This window comes from Colletes gigas, unplaced genomic scaffold (genome assembly GCF_013123115.1).
Source record: "Colletes gigas isolate AHSC1104 unplaced genomic scaffold, ASM1312311v1 Colletes_gigas_Sc00015, whole genome shotgun sequence".
Taxonomy (NCBI): domain Eukaryota; kingdom Metazoa; phylum Arthropoda; class Insecta; order Hymenoptera; family Colletidae; genus Colletes; species Colletes gigas.
Genome location: NW_025106644.1, coordinates 4,102,014 through 4,125,407, shown reverse-complemented (window position 1 = coordinate 4,125,407; position 23,394 = coordinate 4,102,014). Strand labels below are relative to the sequence as shown.

Below are 23,394 nucleotides of genomic sequence, written 5' to 3'. Positions count from 1 at the left end.
GTGCTCGAGTAGCCAAACAAGTCAGTTGCCACTTTTGACGCCTCTCAAAATACTCCATTTTGTAAAAATCGCGTTGCTTTCTCAAGATTCGATATCCTCCATCATGATAGAAGAAAGAACACACATTATTTACAAAAAAATCTATTATTTCGAAGGCCTATTAGTGGAGAAATGAGACTTTTCTAGAAAGAACCAAGATAGCGGCGTGCTCGAGTAGCCAAACAAGTCAGTTGCCACTTTTGACGCCTCTCAAAATACTCCATTTTGTAAAAATCGCGTTGCTTTCTCAAGATTCGATATCCTCCATCATGATAGAAGAAAGAACACACATTATTTACAAAAAAATCTATTATTTTGAAGGCCTATTAGTGGAGAAATGAGACTTTTCTAGAAAGAACCAAGATAGCGGCGTGCTCGAGTAGCCAAACAAGTCAGTTGCCACTTTTGACGCCTCTCAAAATACTCCATTTTGTAAAAATCGCGTTGCTTTCTCAAGATTCGATATCCTCCATCATGATAGAACAGAGAACATACATTATTTACAAGAAAATCTATTATTTTCGGTGCCTATTAGTGAGAAATGACACCTTTTCTAGAAAGAACCAAGATGGCGGCGTGCAGAGCTCGAGTGGCCAAACAAATCCATCACTTGCCACTTTTGACGCCCCTCAAAATACTCAATTTTGTAAAAATCGCGTTGCTTTCTCAAGATTCGATATCCTCCATCATGATAGAACAAAAAACACACATTATTTAAAAGAAAATCTATTATTTTGCGTATCTATTAGCGAGAAATGTCACCTTTTCTAGAAAGAACCAAGATGGCGGCGTGCATAAGAGCTCGAGTGGCGTACGGATTTGGTTAGAAACGATGACTCAGAGCAAAGACACTCTGTCCACAGGGACTTTCGGGTACGCAGAAGGATCGACCAAGAGGATAGAAAGTCCTTATCAATTTGGCACGACCGCAATTCAACGAGACGATCGAACGCCGGTATTGTTCGCGTTTGCAATGGCTTGGACGATGCCCAAACGATCTATCAGCATTACCAAAAGTCCTTATGTAACCGGGATAGCCGGCTTTTCGAAAATAACGAATGACGCCTAGCGGGCTCCACGATTCGCACACCTGTTCGTCACTCTCAAGCACTCCTATGATAAACGGTCGTCGATCGAGACTGACATAAATAAATCCTCGCCTGAATTTACGGCCCTACTAAAATGCAGTTTCGATTATATATTGCATTTCGATGCTCTCGCAGCTTGCAAAATAACGCCTCCCGAGGAATCTACACGTCGTTTTCTTTTTCTTTTCTAAACAAAACCGAGTGAAATGGATTTCGTAAGGCCGTCCAGAACGAGTTCTGTTGGAAAGTGACCCGAATTTAAATTTCTCTGCTTTCCGTGCAGTCGAAAATACCGTGTCTTTTGCAGAGTTCGTGCAGACGTAAATTGGTCGCCGCTGCGACGCGAAAAAGAATCGCAGTCGGTGTTCGGGGAACGGAAACACGTCGAGTATTAAATTGTGCAAGTTGCTGGTGATTAGACCGATGAAATGGAAGCCAACGTTCGCGATAAAAATAGCAATTTAACGGCACGAGCTCGTCTCACGAGTGTCTGATCCGTTCCGACGTGGAACTTCCACGTTCGAAGTTCCGAACAGAAATGATACGATGCTCTCTGTGGATTGGAAGTGGTAAAGAAAGAGGCGTAAAACCGATTACCTGAGGACGTGACACGCGCATGAATCTTGGCAGCGATGTTTCTAAACGTATCCCCGGCCTCCTGCGGCTTGGACGCGCAACTCCTGAGCTTCTCCAACAACGCATCGTTTATAGCCTCGTCCGCGGTTTTGTTGCTTGGTGGCATCGCACTAAACCGCAAACCGAACAATGAAAGCTCAATTATCGGTCACGGTAAGCCGGTCAAGAACATGATTGTTAAGCATCGCGCGACAAACAGCACACAGTGGTCGAAGCAAGACTACCAAAAAGCTAGGCAAAAAGGCTCAAAGCTGACACTCGATTTTTACAGCTAAAAAATCCCTTTCGATCGTTTTAAACCACGTAGACGCTATCGAGACTGTTCACAGTAGGTGATGTATACAGAAATTTTGAGATATTAAGAGGACCAACAAAATAGGAGCAAATAAACAGAAATCCATCGTCGTGTACTTAACCAAAGCGCAGCTAGCTGATGGTTTCTCGCCTATGAAATCCTTCCTATTTGCGATAGAGGAGACGATCATTACGGATTGCACTGACCAAAGAAATTTAATCGACTATCCTTTGGCGGCGCGCCAATTCGAACGTTAATACGCGTTAATCACTTTTCGCGGTCGGTTTGGACACGGTTTGCCAATGTCAGGGAAATGAATACCAAACGTTTGGAGAACGCGTCATCAAGGTTAATTAACGTCGAACAAGCTCAGAAATAAACGAATGATCGCCGAAAAATGCAGCAGCCAGCGTTCGATATTATTAATTAGCGTATTATTCTTCGACGAGGATCCACGATATCTTCCAATGGCCTCCTTTTTAATGACTGATTCCATATTCAAAATTGCAGAACGCGTAAATAGTATTTTTTAACAACTTATGTTGAATTTGATCGATGCAATGTCAAGAATAAAAAAAAAAAAATTCTAATTGAAAGAAAAATCGTATTTTAAGGTAATTGTGTCAACATGAAAGGTATCAATAAATATACGTTAATCGAGTATTATACACAGCATAATTGAATTAAATATGACTAAAGATATCGTGGAATCTTATTTTTTTTAAAAATGCAGGTAATATTGCGATATTCAAATTGAATAAAATTTTGTAATCGATTACCCGCATTTAAAAAAATTCTGATTTGCGTCCACGTTCGAGGAACCACATTGTAGAGCAAAACACGCGAGATTTATTGGCTATGAGTTACTATAAGCGATAATAAAATTACGGTTTCTAATAACTGCACATTTTGGCTGGTGTCGTGTCGCGTTTTGTGCCAACGTGGATTTTGCAATTATCTTCACGACCGGGCCAAACGAAACATTATCTTTAAAACATTGTTTTTCGAGTAATTATTATAGGGAGGATTTATTCAAACGTATTCTACACTTTGCAATTAACAGAATTTCATTATCTGTTTTTGTAAATAAAAAAAAATTTTAATATGATGGTAAGTGTTTAAATTTAATTGTTAGTTATTTTATTGTAGATTAAATATTATATCTAGTGGTTTAATTTTCAGCAAAACTGAATGATAACAACAACTAGGAGATTTAAATTAAGATTCTTTTATAAATCAAAGAAAGATTAAATTTAAATATGATGTCAATATTTTAATTTAATTGTTGGTTATTTTATCATAGATTAAATATTATATCAAGTAGTTTAATTTTCAGCAACTATATGATAGTAATTAGGAGATTTAAATCAAGATATTTCTATGAATAAAAAAAAATTAAATTTAAATTTAATTGTTAGTTATTTTATCGTAGATTAAATATTATATCCAGTCAATTTTCAGCAAAACTGAATGATAACAACAACTAGGAGATTTAAATTAAGATTCTTTTATAAATCAAAGAAAGATTAAATTTAAATATGATGTCAATATTATTAATTTAATTGTTGGTTATTTTACTATAAATTAAATATTATATCCAGTCAATTTTCAACAAAACTGAATGATAACAACAACTAGGTGATTTAAATTAAGATTCTTTTATAAATCAAAAAAAGATTAAATTTAAATATGATGTCAATATTTTAATTTAATTGTTAGTTATATTACTGTAAATTAAATATTATATTAAGTTGATTTTCAGCAAAACTGAATGATAGCAATAATTAGGAAATTTAAATCAAGATATTTCTATGAATAAAAAAAGATAAAATTTAAATTTTATCGTCCGTTATTTTAACGTAAATTAAATATTAAATCAAGTTCATTTTCAGCAGTACTAAATGACAACAATAATTACGAGATTTTAATTAATTTCATAGTGTAGAATATGCTTGTGTTATGACAAACTCACCCCCCAATGCTTTGGTACTTTCAACAGTCATTTAATAATCTCTCTAACGAATTAAAATCATGTATATTGTAAAATGTGCGATCAAAAGAAGCGTGCAAACGGCTCCATAATGTGCGTTCTGAACGGGGACTGGAAACCTGATGCAGACGAGTACACGCATGAAACGCGGAGACGATTCTTTATGCAATTGGCGCGATTTTTTACTCTTCGTCCTGTGTGTCCAGCGCGTTTTCGTCGTCCGTAAACTGACCCTCCATCGGTCGTTGGTTCTCTTTGTCGTGCTTCTCCGACGCACTTATCATGTCCATTCAACTCTGTCCTTTCCACAATAAAAACAAATAAAAAACTCACAAAAATCGTTGAGACCCAAAAGGAGCACAAATTTCCATCGCGTCGGAGCAAAAAAGGAAGGAAGGAAGAAAACAAAAGGATTCGATTACTTTCTCGCTGACCTTCTCTGCGACTATTACGTCGAAACGATCCACGATCGATCACGCGATAGATCACGTACGACCCATTCTCCGGGTCTCACCGGGATCACCGAATGGAACAGCGACGATCGAGGAAACTTTTCCGTGAAATTCGCAGAACGATCCACGCACTTTGCCACTCCGAGGCGGTTTGACGTTTCGCGCTGCCAAAACTATGTTTAAAAGCATAGCACGCACGCACGAGGCGCCTCTATTTATAGTGACGGCCGCTTTCCGAAAACCGCGCCCCTTTTCTCATATTTTTTTTACAACTGGACCACCCCCCACCCTCGATCTGAACCCCCGAAAATTAATTCGAACATCGTCGAACGCGAGAATCGCGTTAATAGTCTCGTTCTCTCGTATTCGATTTATGTTTGTACAGAACACACGTTGAGAAAAGTGTCTCGAAGGGAGAGACTCGGTGTCTGATCGAAACGATCGCGGATCGTGGGATCCGTGGATCTATTTAAAAACAGACGGGGTCTCGATTCGTGCTAAAAGTTCGCTAAATAAGACGGGAGATGATGGAATCGACGACTGGGTTGCCAAAAGATCACCCAAAACGCTCGTTAGTTTCCCGAAAATCTTGTCAACAACAGATGACTGCGACTGCGACGTGTGAAATATTTGCGACCAGAGAATTCCAAAAACCTCAAACGACTAAAAATACACTCGGCGTTCCTTGCAACGTATAGAATGAAAATGATCGTTTTAAAAAACGTAGAAGAGATTCGTTCAAGGGATGAAACTCTCAGCCTCGATTCTTCGAAGCGTTTGGTGATCGTCTCAGGGCTTTTAGGAGGCTCTTAAAACCACCGAATCGTGATTGAAATCGACGTGAAATGACAGCGAGGCGTAATCGAAACGAGGAAGAGGAAGGGTGAGAAAGTCGATGGGAACAACACACTGGTTAAACGCGACACGATGATGGAGCAAGGACGAGTCTTAACCTCGTTGCAAGCCGCGATGCACAAATGCACCAGCACTCCCGACGAAACAACACCCGTCACGGAAGGGTGTCGCGTATCAGGTGTATGCGGCACTTGTTGATAAACACGAAACCTCCCGCGGATTGATTAGTAGCCGTGCGAATTTACACGAGCACAGTCGACGCCTCACGAGCTCCAAAGGCTATCGATTCCTCAAACGGCGCTCCGTTTCAAACTCTCACGTGCCCAAAAATTCTTTTATAATAGCTCTTTTTATTGCTCTATGGACCACCAATTAATAGAGATCTTAAACGCATTTTAGAAGCTGTAAAAAAAAAAAAATAGATAAATGATGAGAGTTGAAGTTGGGAAGTATTATTTATCTGCAAGACTCTCATTCATACTTTGATCAGTTGAAAATCCTTTAATATCATCTCTTTTTATTCCTCTAGCAACCACCAATTGCAACAGATTTGAAAAACATTCTAAAATCTCTAAAAAAAAAATAAATTAATGAAGAGTCAAACTTTGGAATTATTATTTATCTTCAACACTTTCATTCATACTTTAACCAATCTTGAAAATCCATGTATACAAATTCTTTTTATTTGTCCAACAACCACCAATTGCAACAGATTTGAAACACCACTGGAAATCTCTAAAAAAAAATAAATAAATGAATAAAGAGTCAAACTTTGGAAGTATTATTTATCTGCAAGGCTGTTATTTGTATTCGTGCTTTAATAAGCCTGAAAATCCTTCCATACAAACTTCTTTTATTCCTCCAACAACCACCAATTGCAACAGATTTGAAGCACCACTGGAAAACTCTGAAAAAAGAATAAATAAAGAGTCAAACTTTGGAAGTATTATTTATTTGCAAGGCTCTTATTCGTATTCATGCTTGAATAAGCCTGAAAATCCTTCCATATAAACTTTGTTTATTCCTCTAGCAACCACCAATTGCAACAGATTTGAAACACATTCTAAAATCTCTAAAAAAAAAATAAATAAATGTAGAGTCAAACTTTGGAAGTATTATTTATCTTCAACACTTTCATTCATACTTTAAACAATCTTGAAAATCCATGTATACAAATTCTTTTTATTTCTCCAACAACCACCAATTGCAACAGATTTGAAACACCACTGGAAATCTCTAAAAAAAAATAAATAAATGAATAAAGAGTCAAACTTTGGAAGTATTATTTATCTGCAAGGGTGTTATTTGTATTCATGCTTTAATAAGCCTGAAAATCCTTCCATACAAACTTCTTTTATTCCTCCAACAACCACCAATTGCAACAGATTTGAAACACCACTGAAAAACTCTGAAAAAAGAATAAATAAAGAGTCAAACTTTGGAAGTATTATTTATTTGCAAGGCTCTTATTCGTCTTCATGCTTTAATAAGCCTGAAAATCCTTCCATATAAACTTTGTTTATTCCTCTAGCAACCACCAATTGCAACAGATTTGAAACACATTCTAAAATCACTAAAAAAAAAATAAATAAATGTAGAGTCAAACTTTGGAAGTATTATTTATCTTCAACACTTTCATTCATACTTTAAACAATCTTGAAAATCCATGTATACAAATTCTTTTTATTTCTCCAACAACCACCAATTGCAACAGATTTGAAACACCACTGGAAATCTCTAAAAAAAAATAAATAAATGAATAAAGAGTCAAACTTTGGAAGTATTATTTATCTGCAAGGGTGTTATTTGTATTCATGCTTTAATAAGCCTGAAAATCCTTCCATACAAACTTCTTTTATTCCTCCAACAACCACCAATTGCAACAGATTTGAAACACCACTGGAAAACTCTGAAAAAAGAATAAATAAAGAGTCAAACTTTGAAAGTATTATTTATTTGCAAGGCTCTTATTCGTCTTCATGCTTTAATAAGCCTGAAAATCCTTGCATATAAACTTTGTTTATTCCTCTAGCAACCACCAATTGCAACAGATTTGAAACACATTCTAAAATCACTAAAAAAAAAATAAATAAATGTAGAGTCAAACTTTGGAAGTATTATTTATCTTCAACACTTTCATTCATACTTTAACCAGTCTCGAAAATCCATGTATACAAATTCTTTTTATTTCTCCAACAACCACCAATTACAACAGATTTGAAACACCACTGGAAATCTCTAAAAAAAAATAAATAAATGAATAAAGAGTCAAACTTTGGAAGTATTATTTATCTGCAAGGCTGTTATTTGTATTCATGCTATAATAAGCCTGAAAATCCTTCCACACAAACTTCTTTTATTCCTCCAACAACCACCAATTGCAACAGATTTGAAACACCACTGGAAAACTCTGAAAAAAGAATAAATAAAGAGTCAAACTTTGGAAGTATTATTTATTTGCAAGGCTCTTATTCGTATTCATGCTTTAATAAGCCTGAAAATCCTTCCATATAAACTTTGTTTATTCCTCTAGCAACCACCAATTGCAACAGATTTGAAACACATTCTAAAATCTCTAAAAAAAAAATAAATAAATGTAGAGTCAAACTTTGGAAGTATTATTTATCTTCAACACTTTCATTCATACTTTAACCAGTCTCGAAAATCCATGTATACAAATTCTTTTTATTTCTCCAACAACCACCAATTGCAACAGATTTGAAACACCACTGGAAATCTTTAAAATAAAATAAATAAATGAATAAAGAGTCAAACTTTGGAAGTATTATTTATCTGCAAGGCTGTTATTTGTATTCAAGCTATAATAAGCCTGAAAACCCTTCCATACAAACTTCTTTTATTCCTCCAACAATCTCCAATTGCAACAGATTTGAAACACCACTGAAAAACTCTGAAAAAAGAATAAATAAAGAGTCAAACTTTGGAAGTATTATTTATTTGCAAGGCTCTTATTCGTCTTCATGCTTTAATAAGCCTGAAAATCCTTCCATATAAACTTTGTTTATTCCTCTAGCAACCACCAATTGCAACAGATTTGAAACACATTCTAAAATCACTAAAAAAAAAATAAATAAATGTAGAGTCAAACTTTGGAAGTATTATTTATCTTCAACACTTTCATTCATACTTTAAACAATCTTGAAAATCCATGTATACAAATTCTTTTTATTTCTCCAACAACCACCAATTGCAACAGATTTGAAACACCACTGGAAATCTCTAAAAAAAAATAAATAAATGAATAAAGAGTCAAACTTTGGAAGTATTATTTATCTGCAAGGGTGTTATTTGTATTCATGCTTTAATAAGCCTGAAAATCCTTCCATACAAACTTCTTTTATTCCTCCAACAACCACCAATTGCAACAGATTTGAAACACCACTGGAAAACTCTGAAAAAAGAATAAATAAAGAGTCAAACTTTGAAAGTATTATTTATTTGCAAGGCTCTTATTCGTCTTCATGCTTTAATAAGCCTGAAAATCCTTGCATATAAACTTTGTTTATTCCTCTAGCAACCACCAATTGCAACAGATTTGAAACACATTCTAAAATCACTAAAAAAAAACAAATAAATGTAGAGTCAAACTTTGGAAGTATTATTTATCTTCAACACTTTCATTCATACTTCAACCAATCTTGAAAATCCATGTATACAAATTCTTTTTATTTCTCCAACAACTACCAATTGCAACAGATTTGAAACACCATTGAAAATCTCTAAAAAAAAAAAGTAAATAGAGTCAAACTTTGAAAATATTTATTATTTATCCACAACACTCTCATCCACACCCAGTCGAATCTCCTTTGACAATCTCTAATTGCAAAGACTTGAAACGCCACTGAAAATCTCTAAAAAAAAAAAAGAAATAAAGAACTTTGCTTATCCGTGGTCCAGATATAGTAGAACTAGTCGAATGAGTTCTTTTCTAAAAGAAAGTTACCAGTTCCGTTTACTAAACGTCTGCCTCGAGGCTGGAACAATAACGTCTCGATGAGAAAATAAATGTAGACAATTTGGAGCATCAGATACCGCTGGTAGAGTTTTCAAGTAATTTAATTCGATCGTGAACGGATTTTTACGAGGATAATACGTACCCTGGAACATCAACAGAACATCCGTTCCAATCATTCATCTTCCTTTGACTGTCAACGCCGCTTCGTGCCTTCTGGTTTTACCGCCGGAAGTTGCCTTTTGCATTTTCATCCGAGCAACCTTGTAAACCACATTTCGGAGGCCATGGCGAAGTCACTGCAAAATCTCATTTTACCAATTCTATAAAATACTAATTAATTAGACTCTTACCAACTCCACAATTTTCCCAAGGATTTTCTTATCCACGAAACGAAGGTTACTTTCTAGAAAACGTCAGAAATCCTCTTGAAGTCAACCTCGAGTCCAATGACCCCTCTGACAGATAACCAAACAGATTTAAAAGGTCCTTTCGAGCACAGTGTCTTTAACATTAAAACCAAAATAGTAAAAATGGCTCGTAATTTTGTAACAAAAATTACCAAAAATTTACTCGACTCGAGTTTTTGAAAATTCCAGTTTTTATGAGAGAATGAATATATTTATTTCCGATTATATCGTTTTAATTTCTTAGTTCTAGTGTTAATTATTGAAAGACTTGGACGGGACCAAAATGGCGCGAGATTTAGAACGCACCTAGATCAGTGATGATCTATCAAAAGAGGCGCCAAGCCTCGAGGAATAGAAATTTGGCCACACCCTTCATTTATATTCCAAAAGATTCATCATCAATACATCTAGTTCTCGAAACATATTTATAAAATCCCCCAAAAATTTTAAGAAACAATACTTAAAAAATAAATCGTACAATTCTCGAAATGATTATTTATTTATAAATAACACCTCTCGATCCATAAATTTTCGAGGCTCGACGAGAGCACGTATGGTAATTTGGCCCGCGGAATGGCGCGTCAGGATTTCCACGATGCTAAATTGGGCCGAGATTTGTGTCGAATCATCTCGAGATCTGGTTCCAAGAGGATCTATAACGCGATGTTCGATGTTGATTCGAGTTCGAATCTGGTAGAGGTAAACGTCTCGCCATGTGTCGTGTATGGGAAAAGAATCACGGAGCAGGTATCCCGTTGATCGTGCAGGATGATCGGAGATGTAAGCGACAGAGAAGCTAAGCGCGGGAGAAAAGGAGAAAAAAAAAATAACGATCGCGTATGATATTTGGCGAGGTGGGGGACTCACTGTCCAAGGAATATATAAATCGCGAGTAGGGCTGAAATTCAGGTTAGTGCAGATAGTTTTCTGAGCCTGCCGCGAAGCTGTGATCGCGCACCATGCAGGTAAGTGAAACTAAATCAATTTGGAAAGAAACTATTTCTTTAAAGCGAGTTTTGAAAATTGATATGTGGAGAAAATTATTTTCTCAGTTCTTCGAAAAATACGCGCCGTGGTTTTTATAAATAATTCTCGTGGGGGGCACGAAACACAACTGTTTCCGCGTTGCTCGCGATTCAGGATCGTTCGTATGCGGATCACAGAGACGCTGAAAGACGTATCAAAAGTGTGATTCCCTATTCCACGCAGGGAACGGTCAATTTCTAACAACCGCATTGTTTCTCGTGTCATCTCGAGCGAAAGAATATACTCGAATTCGAGGAGAGCGTTTTAAGTTCTGAGAATAGAATCCTTTTTATTGGAATAGCTAACGGAACACGCTTTGTATTGCGATCACGAGTATCGGAGAGTCTTGAGTCTTGGATTTTGTTATTAGGACGCTATGTTGTGGCTCTTGAAATCTTCTAAGCTGCAATTCGATTGTTCGATCGAGATCTTTGCGTGGGTGGGCACTGGAATCCTGCATGGGATCGCTGTAAAATTTTGAATGAGGTTAATGAAAGATATTTTGAAATGGAGGTTAGAAAAATGTGGTAAAAAAATTGATACGTATATGTATGGTACCACTTATTATATATAATCTTGATAAATGAAAATTAAAATTTGATTTATTGCTCATAACAAGTTACCTGTTTGTTATTTTATATTTTTTTCTCGAAAGTGAGTAGGATTTCGGGGTATGTATATTCACCAAAAATGATTGTAATTGATCCCTGGAACTAAAAATAATTTTTTTAGAAACATTTAAAATTTTTTAATTTTGTCGAATTTTTCCTCTATTCGAATTTTTTACTCGAAAGTGAGTAGGATTTCGGGGGTATGTCTGTTCACCAAAAATGATTGTAATTAACCCCCTTACCTAAAAATAATTTTTCTAGAATGATTTGAAACTTTTCAATTTCGTCGAAAAATTTGCCCCCTACTCGAATTTTTTTCTCGAATGTGGGTAGGATTTCAGGGGTATGTCTATCGACCAAAAATAATTATAATTGACCTGTGTAACTAAATATAATTTTTTTAATATGATTTGAAATTTTTTAATTTCGTCTAAAAATTTCACATCTTCTTGAATTTTTTTCTCGAAAGTGGGTAGGATTTCGGGGATATGTCTATTCACCAAAAATGCTTGTAATTGACCCCTGTAACTAAATACAATTTTTTTAGTATGATTTGAAATTTTTTAATTTCGACTAAAAATTTCACATCTTCTCGAATTTTTTTCTCGAACATGGGTTGGATTTCAGGGGTATGTCTATTGACCAAAAATGATTATAATTGACCCCTGTAATTAAATACAATTTTTTAAATCTGATTTGAAATTTTTTAATTTCGTCTAAAAATTTCACATCTTCTCGAATTTTTTTCTCGAAAGTGGGTAGGATTTTGAGGTAATGTCTATTCACCAAAAACAATTCTAATTAACCCCCACACTCAAAAATAATTTTTCTAGAACCCTTTGAAATTGTTTATTTTCGCCAAAAAAAATTTAGAAAATTTCGTTTTTGATTTTTAATAAACACAACCGTGGATACTGTAGTTTTATTTATTAGTAAAAAATAAAATTCCTATGCTTCCAGATAATATAAATTCTACTGTATACACTACCATTCATCATACATAATCGTAATAAATCAGAATTAAACTCTGATTTATCCCAACCACTACCTGTTTCTTATTGATCATACTATTCCAGGTCTGTACGCTGCTTGCAATCGCTGTGATCCTGGTCGCGTCGACGGAGTCGAAGCCAACGTGGCACGATTTGTACCTCAGCAATTACCAATACCCCTCGACGGCCATAAACGTGCAGCCTCATCTTCTCCACTACCAGGACACCTACTCCCCATATTACGTCTACAATGTAACAAAACAATTAACGAAACATTCTACTCTTTATTCCCTGATCTACATCACCTTTTTAAACTCGTTACAGGGTCACACTCAGGACGTAAACGCGATTCCAACGACTCTCGTCGCTAGTCATAAGCCAACAGTCCCACATCTGCCTGCCTACAGCTTCTATTATGGCACTCCCGTTTACGATCTTCGAGTTCCATTGGGCCCGGTAATATAGTCCACCAATTCACAAAAAAAAAAAAAAAAAAACCTTCCACGACAGAATTCTAGTTCCTCTTTTCTAAGACTAATTTAAAAAAAACAAAATTAATTCCAAATTGAGGACAAAACTGCAAGTAATCCATATCTACAATAGATAAGTTAGTATTACAGTCAGATTGAACTTTGATCTCCCATTGTATAAGCATATAAATCTTCTCTTAATCTTCCCTGGCCCCAATTTCGGTATAATGGCTAAACAACCATCTACAGTCACTTTTAATAATCGTAATTTAATATTTAATTAATATAATTTTTAATAATTATTATTCCCTCAGCTTTATCCAGCGTTAAAACCGTCCAAACCGTGCTCAGATCCCAAACCACCCACGAGCACCACGGAAACGACCGAAATGAAGGACGACGGTGTGGAAAAGTTGGACACGAAGATCGAATCTGAAAAGAAAATGAAGAAACCGAGCGACACCAAGGACAACGACGACGACGATAGCATCACCGTCGAGTCGATATAAAAAACGATAAAAACCACATTTTAAGTGAATTAATTTGAATGAAATAACGACTGTTTCCCTGTTGCTTACCTTCCAAAAAATGTGAAATAAAAATAAACTCGAGAATATTATTTACTTGTGATTTTTTATTTAATAAAATACTTATTATTAATTTAAAATTTTCTAGTATTTAAAAATACCTTTTCATTGTAATAGTGATTAGAAAAGTAAAAAGTAGAATACAGTAGTAAGGAGGTCACTGCGGAAAGAATAGATAAACCGGAGGTCAAAGGTGAATTAACTCCGGTCGTTCACTCGATCGCAAATCGTTCGCGTCGATCGATGGGAAGACACGAGGTAATTGTAATGGGAGGAAATCTTTGGTTCGTCGGTGTTTTCGCGACGTTTGCGTTGTTTATAACAATAGAAACGACCTCGAGTGATTTGGGATTCGGTAAAGAGAATTTTAAAAAATTGAACGCGATCGATCCTGTGGAAAAAGCTGCGAAGAGATACAAACATGATTCGGTGGAGGAAAAGGGAGCATTGGAAATCGAAGAACAGCGCATCGTGGATGATACAATAGAGAACGCGAATGTGTCTCGGGATATTTCGAGAAACGGATACAAAGTCGCGAAGAAAAACTACAAGAAGTTGAAATTGGCCCAGATTCAAACCGGTTATAGCGATGCAAAGAACAAAGGACGCTCGAGCGACCGAAACCTCGTGGAAGCAATGGATTTGCCTGAAAAAGTAATCGAAAGACGAAACGCGAATTACACCGGCGACAGAGAGGCGTCGGTTTACAATAAAGAATTTATGCAGAGTCGTAAACAATACGCGAACGATCTGGCGCGTAGACAAATACTTATAGACCAGCTTCGCGCTCGACAGCGTATGATGTTCGAGCAGTATGAAAAGGAGAAATCTACGACACCGAAGTACAGTGACCACGATTTGAAGAATCGAGCAAACAATAATAAATCTTCGAACGTCAAACGCGAGAACAAAATTGTTTATGGAACGAATGGTACTAATAATCAGATGTCGGTAGAGAAGAATGGGGAAGACTATGAATATTACGAGTACGAGAGCGAGGAAGAAGAAGACACTGTTCGTACTACGGAAGCCATTGTTGTCACGATGACACCAGTAAGTAAACTTTCAATTTTATAAATAGTTCCATAAAGTCACTTTTGATGTATTTTTGATACATAATGTGTTACTTTTTAAAAATTGCTGGTTTTATGGAGATTTAAAGCAGTGCAATAGTGGAGTACAACGATTAGTAAAGCATGCAAATAAGGAATCCAATAAATAGTAATACAACAGAGGCTCTATAAATAAAACTGCACTGCTCAAAATTTCCATGAAGCCACTTCTAATGTATTTTTAATTAATAATGTGATACTCTTTAAAAATTGCTGGCTTTATGGAGATTTAAAGCAGTGCAATAGTGGAGTACAACGATTAGTAAAGCATGCAAACAAGGGATCCTATAAATAGTAATACAACAGAGGCTCTATAAATAAAATTGCACTGCTCAAAATTTCCATGAAGCCACTTCTAATGTATTTTTAATTAATCATGTGATAATCTTTAAAAATTGCTGGCTTTATGGAGATTTAAAGCAGTGCAATAGTGGAGTACAACGATTAGTAAAGCATGCAAATAAGGGATCCTATAAATAGTAATACAACAGAGGCTCTATAAATAAAATTGCACTGCTCAAAATTTCCATGAAGCCACTCCTAATGTATTTTTAACAAATGATGTATTACTCTTTAAAAATTGCTGGCTTTATAGAGATTTAGAGCAATGCAACAATGGAGAACAACGTTTAGCAAATCATGAAGGTTTAATCGACTAAAAAATAGAAAAATTACGATCATTTCCAGATCCCCAAGAAACTTGACGCTACCCAATGGGGCAAGTGTGATCGTGACATAGGCAGATTACTGTACCAGCACAACGTGGTCCTATCCATAGTGAAGGGCGCAACAACCGAAACGAACGTTGGAATATCGGTGGACGATTTCTACAGCGTCACCTGCGTAAAAGTAAGCCCACCCGCGGAGAGCGAAATAATCGCGACGTTCGAGGTCGCTCGCGGTGAAAACGACGTAATCGAAAATGTCAAGATCATAGTAAACGGGCTCGAAGACGGGGAGCTCACGTTCTCCATTAAAGTCTGGGTCGCTAGAAAGAACAGCAATCATTGCAGAGGCGGTTGTTGAACAGTCTTCATAAATTTTATAATTAAATCCAGCACACTATATGACAATTTACATTATAAAAAAGATTGTATCCACTTACAATATTAAAAAACACCCTTATGTACTAAAAAGGTTCTTGCGCGATAGTCTTTACAATGTTTTTGAGATTGAAACCAGGGCTGGGGAAAATTTGGGCAGAAACCTTTTGTTTGCAATACTATTAATTATTCTGAATACTGTGAAATATTTTAATGAAATACTAATTTCACAATACTGTTTCCATATTTACATTCTATATTTTATTTTTCCCACAGCCCTGGTTAAAATCAACGCTCTAAAACTCAAAGCTCTTTCTTAAATAATACTAGTCTTATTCACAACTTCCGCTTCAAGAGCTCTTGGGTACCGCTGTTGGAAGAGGCGGGGGTGGCACATCAGGCACTTTATCCTTCTCCAGCTTTGCAGTGTCCTTCTTTTCCTCGTGGTAACCCGGAAGCAGATGGCCAGAGGGTCCATCCTTTGGCGTGGACGGAGGAATGGGCTCCAGAATTCCATAGGGATGATAGTCGGTGTAATAGGTCCCCGGAATCAGAGGGTTCACTCCATTGTAGTAAAAGTAAGGGTCGTAATAGAGCGATTGGTAATTCGGATAGAAGCTCAGAGGCTCCTCTCCTTGCTTGCTTCTTGATCCTGAGCCAGCGTTATCTTCTTTTTTATCCGCTGGTTCACCGCTCGCCTCGCTGGTCCTCAAAGCACTCTGAGGCGCTACTTGCGTGTAATAAAATGGCGGTACGTAGCCGATCGCCGTTCGATGAATCACTGGCTGTATCACTGGGACTGCCCTGGACGGAGACAGGTTCTGGTTGCTGGTGACCACCGCGTTGTACACCTTGGGGACCCTGAGGAGCCCAGGGTGCCCCATCGCCAGCCCCACCAGCCCCACAAAGACGTACAGCTTCATCTAAAAGAAGTTTATTGGTTAGATCCAGAAGAGATTCAATTGTTTAATAATTGTAACTTCAATTAATGATTTAACTGTAATTGGGAGGGGGCCCAGGTCCTTTACTCCAGAGCGTTGCAAACCTGAAACATGCAACACATGGTTAGGCGAAGCTATGGTGTAATTTCTTGCCACGTGTCGATAAAAGTGTGTTTCTGAGGGACAGCATACGAAAGAGAGCCTGAAGCGTGCACAGAATGTACACACGCGACCGTAGCTGTCGCGCCCAGCGAAATTTTTCCCGGTGCGTCAAGTTCAACTGGTCGAGACCAACAGTTGGTTCCAACAAAGGCGATCCAAACCGTGGAAACGTGGATCGATCATTGTTAAACTGTTCAAACACATGCAACCGACTACGTAGACCGGATATAAATATAGAACGATCGCAAGGTTGATTTTCGAAAGTGCTCCTACACAGATTCTAATTTGCAATTGTTAAATTGTTTGTAATGGTGGTTCCTGATGATTTAAAGATACTATGCTCACCTCGTATTTGATCTCGTGTGGATCTTCGCGCAGGATCGTCGAGAAGCTGACACCAAGTAGCAAGAGAACTGCATGGGACCGTAGTATATATGGCCCATAGGGTCTCGGGGTTCAAGTCCCAACTCCCCCCACCACGGTCCCCACTTGGCGAAAGTACTCTACGTACTATAATGTTCAACTTCAGGTCCGCCCATATCACCGACCGGTGAACTGCAGAAGGACAGACGTTTACCGTGCACACGGGATAAACAAACGGAAGAATCCATGCACACGATCAATAAAATTACTTGATCGTTCATACAATATTCCTTATTTTCAAATTTTTTCAAATTTTTTTAATGTCTCGTTGTAAGACCATTATGACCTATCACATAAGTGATCTTATAGGCTCAAGTGCCTCTAATTGTAAGTATTTTCCAACGTCTCCAAAAGTAAATTTATACAATATTTACAATGTCTATAACACAGTGTAAAATTGAACAACTCTATGCAATATTTAGAACAGCTGAGAGTAAATGGTTCAGTCGCAAATAGCGTGCACGAATTGAAACGAAAAAACAGTTTCGACTTGGAAATTGATAGTCGAGACGGATATCTGTCAAGCAGTGGCACGCTAGGAGCTGACACGCGTTAATCTTCTCATTCCAGATAGGTTCGAGTGTCGTTCGTCGACCTTGCAATCGAGCAATTATTCATAGAACGGTCCACTCAGGTCCCACGAAAGACCAGAGTCAGCAAGATCAATGGTGAACGTTCAATGACGCACAGCAATTTATATAACGGTAAGAGAAATGATACGGACGAAGAATAATGCGATCCGTGCTGTTTTATTTCGACAAGATGTTTATGTACAAATCGCCAGTGCGCACGACACGAACGAGAACGCGACGGGGAATCGACGCCAACGATTTCTGAGGACTACGTTCGTCGGGATTTCGGTCAAACGGCTCGCGGGGCATCTTTTGCGAAACATCGTTCCCGTTATATTCGGTTTATTCGGCTTTTCGCGACAGACGTGCGACAGGAGTGGCGGAGTCTTGGCAACGACGGCGAAGAAATCGCGAACGACCGGTCAAAGGGTCGAATCGCGACCGGAAACCGCGATTTCTACGCCGTGAAATACCTAGAGCGACCGATTTTTGCTAAATTATGTGACAATTCCACATCGCGTCCCAGGCACAAAGAATACATTGTATTCTGTTGCAATTGATATTACTAATTAATACTAATTAATATTAAAACAAAGATTGGTACTTCAGGGTATCCCGCTCGAAAGGAGCCATCTTAGAGTCTTCTTTAATCAGAATCTTATGAACAAATGTATTTTAATATTGAAATATCACGATCCATTGAGTGACTTAGATGAAATATTATTGAGCAATTTAATATTCTCAAGTTCTTTTTAACGCTCGAGAAGCCTCTTAACAGTACAAAAATTCGAATTGACGTGTTCGTTTTTGAGTTATAAACGAAAAAATTTAAAACAATTCGAGATAAAAAAAATACAACTAGCCTATCAGGTAGAGAACGTTAAACTGCACAAGTATTATATAAGCGAAAATGAGCGTTAACGTGCTAGTTTTCGAGTTATTAACGAAAAGCGGTCGCGAGCGATCGCTCCAGCGGGAAAAATCATCGTGGGGCTAAATTTCGACACGCTATCCTGTAGGAAAAAAGCAGGGGAACACAATGCCGTCGTTAAACACATAGGTCGCCGTGCTCGTTTTCGAGAAAAAATTAAAGAAACCAACAGATGGTTTGCTTTGAGTGGGATACCCTATATGCATGGACTTAACAAGTATTTTTGATTGTGCTTCCTTTAAACGAAATACGGGTACTCTAAACGCTAGATCTAACCATTTGATCACAATTTTATACGGATTACTATTGCCAAATATTTACAATTTCGTTGTTGTTATGAGAGGAACATCAACATTTGCTGCTGCTTTGCCAATATACATAGCAATATTTCGAGAAGAGTTTTAAACATAAAATGAATGTATCATAGAAGATATAAGATACCACAGGGCGGTTCAACAGCGCAAATACTGAAATTACTTGTAATAATACTTCCTGAAGTTACACTAAATGCTTCAGAACTGTGATTCCCACAACAATAACAATACAAGCCTGCGACGTGCAATTACTGAAATAATAATACCTATGCCTATACTTGTCTTATCTATAACCTTGCAAAGTGTAAATCGATGCTTTGAAACCGTACATTTCAACGTCGTCGTATACAATCAAGAATATAATTGAAATTACTCGATCTACGAGGAGCCTAGCGTTTTACAATTCAATTATGGTGGGAAATGAGTGTCATATAGACTCGATAGGGATGTAACACATTCTTCTGAACAGTAATATCGGGAAATTCGGCAGGAAAATGATGAGAAGCAGCACGAGGGGCGACAAGAGCAGCAGGATGTTGGCGTAGATCACCAGCCACCATACCGAGGATATTCCTAGAATAGGATCCAGCATCGTGAATCAGGCACGCAGGAGGCTCGTAGTTTGATAAAAAGAATCCATAATTCCGATCATGTTCCCTCGTTGCAAAAGACCTGAAAAACGGGGGGAGTATTAATATTGGATTTTAAATGAATTTAGAAAAATTCAGAGATAATTATTTTCAAGATGGCGTCTCCCCCGTAGCAACGTTCCACGCGTGCTGTCGTTTTTCAAGGATAGCTATCCATTGCAACATAGCGCCAACGTCGAAAGGCAAACCAGTCGTCCGTACAATATACGGAATAACGATCGTTGTATTGCGCAGCGCAGATAAATCTGATGTTCAACACCCGGACACGGTTTTATTAAGTACAGGGCTAGGAACGAAAGCAAACAAAGACACGTGTGTTCGAATCTTGGCAGTGAAAGAAACAGATTGCATAAAAAATAGTAGAATATTTCTTATTATAAAAACTACTGTGGAGGGGGGTAAAAAAATAAGAATTTAATTTTACTGATTTTTTAAATTTTTTAATTTTAGTAATTTGACTGTTTTTTTAGAGTTCTCGACGTTGGCGTGCACTCACGCCAAGAACACATGTTTAGGTGCGCGGAGAAATGAAATAATAGGAGACACACGCGCACATGTCGCGCGCCTGCACGCGATTGAGCTACTTACGCTAGTTGCACAACGACGGAGCCTCCGGTTTGTCTCTGGCTATTGTGCAATTCACCATTGTCTATAGCAACACTGACGATTTAACGCGTTTTCGACGAGATCTCGAGCCTCGAGTGTATCTTCCTAGTGGAGGTCTTTGTCCAGGTCACTGGCGGTCCTAGAAACTTGGAAAATGCATTTGTTATAATTTAATAGCGACCAGAAGCATGGAATGCTTCCCTTTTACTTAGTTGCAAAACACTGTGGGCGCCGTGTGTTCGAGGTTTAAAAATCCAGCGTTCAAGGAAAGCATTGCGCCGCGCGTTTATGGTCGTCCTTGTACGGGATAAAATATGTTCGTCCCGTGACAGAGACAGACCGGTCGAGCAGGCTGGCGAAAACGAAAAAACGTGTTCAGAAAAAACCTGGGCGACCGGCGCACACGCGAACAGAGTTGAAACGCTTTTGGACTAAAGTCGAGGATATTTTAATGTGGCTCGCGCGTGGCCACTGTGTCTCGAGGTACGCACTCGTGGCAACCGACCGCGATCGCACCGCAGAAAGTGAAATTTTCACGATTGCGTAACTGCAACATAATACTATTATTCAACGTTGATCGTGGTTACGCAGTTACGGACGTTAATACGTCCACGTGGGTCCCCGGTGACCCACGATATTTTCCAACAATTGTTGAAATAAAATTGCTTGACAAAGGATCAAAATACAAATGAAATCGCTTTTTTGTGATTGAATTTTTTAATTTTGATTTCAATTTTCCTGACTTGAATGATTCAATGATTCTTCAACTTTATGTTGAATTTAAAAAATTGTTACACAGAGAATGAAATTACAATTTTTATTGCTATTCTGTGATTGAATTTTTAAATTTTGTTTTTAATTTTACTGACAATAAATGATTTTTCAACTTGATGATCAAATAAAATTGTTAAACAGAGAATAAAAGTACAAATTGTATTGTTTTTCTGTGAATTAATCTTCTAATTTTCTTTTGAATTTTCCTGACAATAAATTATTTTTCAACTTTATGTTGAAATAAAATTGTTAAACAGAAAATGAAACTACAAATCTAGTAACTTTTCAGTGATCGAATTTCTCAATTTTGTTTTGAATTTTCCTGATAAAAAACGATTATTCAACTTGATGTTGACATAAAATTGTTAAACAGAGAATGAAACTACAAATGTATAGCTCTTCTGTTCTCAAATTTTTAGATTTTTATTTGAATTTTGAAGACAATAAATGATTTTTTAACTTGATGTTGAAATAAAATTCTTAAACCAAAAAAAAACTACAAATATAATCACATTTCTGTGCTAAAATGTTCAAATTTTAATTTGAATTTTGATGAAGCGTTCCCTCTTGCAAAATTTCCCCAAACACTGAACACTTGTGTAAGTAACTTTCAAACGTCCTTGGGCCACAAAAGCTAATAAATCGTACATTCAAAATTACAAAAAAAAAGCATTCTACGTGACTTTTGAACCATTCGCGAACCACCGTATTTTCCAAATAAATATCACAGAATTAAACTGTGTTGCTAAACATCCATTTTGGAAACAAAGCATTCCTCGTCTCTATTGTCCCTACCTTTGCACATATCTCAGAAAACTTTCGACCTGGCAATATCCTGTGTCACGTTGTTAGGAGACCCCCGCACACTCTGATAGTACGAATCCTTTTTTTATCTTATTTGTTTAAACGTGCGATAAACCGGCGTCGATAACGCGTTTCTCGCGAGCGTTCCGTGAACTGAGCGCTTGGTCTCCCATGCTTCGATGTCCCAGATGTACTTTCCCTTTCTTTCGGCACTTTGAAACACCAGTCACAACAGTTGAGTCACCCGACAAACGACGCTTCGTGGAATCCTCTCCCGTTTCACGAACAAGGGACCGTCTGTGTGCGAATCCCGATGACATTGACTGGTTTCTGACTTGGACCTCCAACAGTCCGTGAACGTTCTGTTCCTTTTTCGTTCGAACGAGGATATTGCGTCGGGTCAGTAAATAAAGAATGTCAATAGTGAAACCATAGCAAAAAGTAGGAATATATACGCGAAACCGGCTTCAAACTTGGTCGATTTAAACCGACGAATCAATTTATTAACGCGTCCCCTAAAATCCTATGTCAGCCATTTTATTTCCAAATCTTGGCGCCTCCGGGGATTCACCAGAAAAAAACAAATCCTTGACCTTAATATTCCTGTCATTTTAATGACTTAATAATTACAAAAAACAGGAGACATAATAAATTTTAAATTGTTTATTTAATTTTGGAGAAACTTTTAAACAAGTCTGAGTTAACTTAATATTTAAATCCTGAATATTCTAAATATTAAGTTTGAAATCTTTGGGTAGAACTTAATATTTTAATCCCTGGTGCCACACAGCGGGTACTGCATGAACTATTCTGTGCAAACATGGTTGATGTACATGAACTGAAGTACCGACTTGAAACTAGCGATTTTTATTAAAGAAATTATTTTAAATTCACAACTATTACTAATTACTAATTATAAATACTGTATTTATGCTAAACTATACTAGGGGGATGCAGCCATTAGCTCATATCATTTGCTATGTAATTAATAATTATATCAAATTAATTACATACTAAATAATATGACCCAGGTCTCACCACGAGGAGGTTGCTGCAAAATGGAGACCCACCCTAACCTCGCCCCAACCACCCTTCCTTTGGCGAGAATCCTAACTTTATTTTAGTTTAAAGAAAAAAGGAAAGAGAAAAACTATCAAAATTTGACCATTGTTGGAAACAAACGTCAAAGGGAGAGTTCTCAGAGGAACTCCCCGACTAAACATAAATAAATAGACAGAAAGTCTAACAAAATGTTGCTACATGCTTGGCAATCCATGTTTTCCAAAAACGAAATAGGAGATTGCAACTGCACGTACAAACTCTGCCTGATGAAGAGATAAAAAATCTAACAAAATTTTGCCACACTTGTGACGACCCTCCATATGTTATAGTAAAGTGCAACTGCACGTATGAGTCCTGACTTATAGTATACCAATAAGTGCCTAATAAGACGCTGAAGAACCAAGAAGAGTTGTGCAACTGCACGTATGAACCTTGCATATTAGAATACTAATATGTAACTTAATATTAATTGTAATAGGACCACGCTTGTTACAATAAACGTACGCTCGTGTATCTTACAATCTAGGTATTTGTAATCGCCTAATTATAATTTAAACTTATATTCTAACGCAATCT

General features: G+C 37.1%; 4 protein-coding genes and 1 long non-coding RNA gene across 14 annotated transcripts in view; 2 read left to right on the top strand and 3 right to left on the bottom strand.

Moving 5' to 3' along the window:
- LOC122399866 (cytosolic carboxypeptidase 1-like) overlaps positions 1-4,703 on the bottom strand; it is a 29,779-nt gene extending 25,076 nt beyond the window's left edge. For 3 of the 8 annotated variants that reach the window (XM_043400904.1, XM_043400905.1, XM_043400906.1), the window contains exons 1-2: positions 4,235-4,702; positions 1,725-1,873 (exon numbers count right to left, since the gene is read on the bottom strand). In XM_043400904.1, coding sequence (XP_043256839.1) covers positions 1,725-1,873; positions 4,235-4,338 — 253 coding nt within the window. In that variant the 5' untranslated portion in view covers positions 4,339-4,702. Of the gene's footprint in view, positions 1-1,420; positions 1,476-1,724; positions 1,874-4,234 lie in introns of those variants that run through there. The other 5 variants (XM_043400908.1, XM_043400909.1, XM_043400903.1 and 2 more) reach the window with 4 other exon arrangements.
- A 5,951-nt stretch (positions 4,704-10,654) lies between these two features.
- Positions 10,655-13,443, top strand: LOC122399832. 2 transcript variants are annotated; one of them, XM_043400833.1, is made up of 4 exons: positions 10,655-10,703; positions 12,452-12,619; positions 12,704-12,823; positions 13,152-13,443. In XM_043400833.1, exons 1-4 carry the CDS (start codon positions 10,698-10,700, stop codon positions 13,344-13,346), a joined length of 489 nt encoding a protein of 162 aa, XP_043256768.1. In that variant the 5' UTR covers positions 10,655-10,697; the 3' UTR covers positions 13,347-13,443. The 2 variants fall into 2 exon arrangements, with proteins under 2 accessions (XP_043256768.1, XP_043256767.1); XM_043400832.1 differs by having other exon boundaries at positions 12,692-12,823.
- A 248-nt stretch (positions 13,444-13,691) lies between these two features.
- Positions 13,692-15,591, top strand: LOC122399887. The gene is made up of 2 exons (XM_043400944.1): positions 13,692-14,477; positions 15,224-15,591. The coding sequence occupies exons 1-2, from the start codon at positions 13,692-13,694 to the stop codon at positions 15,560-15,562; spliced, it is 1,125 nt and encodes a 374-aa protein (XP_043256879.1). The 3' UTR covers positions 15,563-15,591.
- A 271-nt stretch (positions 15,592-15,862) lies between these two features.
- On the bottom strand, positions 15,863-17,094 carry LOC122399830. 2 transcript variants are annotated; one of them, XM_043400825.1, is made up of 2 exons: positions 17,028-17,094; positions 15,863-16,502 (listed from the first exon to the last, which is right to left on the bottom strand). In XM_043400825.1, the coding sequence occupies exon 2, from the start codon at positions 16,500-16,502 to the stop codon at positions 15,930-15,932; it is 573 nt and encodes a 190-aa protein (XP_043256760.1). In that variant the 5' UTR covers positions 17,028-17,094; the 3' UTR covers positions 15,863-15,929. The 2 variants fall into 2 exon arrangements, with proteins under 2 accessions (XP_043256760.1, XP_043256761.1); XM_043400826.1 differs by lacking the exon at positions 17,028-17,094 and adding an exon at positions 16,578-16,685.
- An 828-nt stretch (positions 17,095-17,922) lies between these two features.
- Positions 17,923-22,738, bottom strand: LOC122399703. Its single transcript, XR_006259283.1, has 3 exons — positions 21,748-22,738; positions 20,161-20,324; positions 17,923-19,594 (listed from the first exon to the last, which is right to left on the bottom strand). It is a non-coding gene; the product is annotated as an uncharacterized LOC122399703 (long non-coding RNA).
- Between the last annotated feature and the right edge of the window lie 656 nt (positions 22,739-23,394).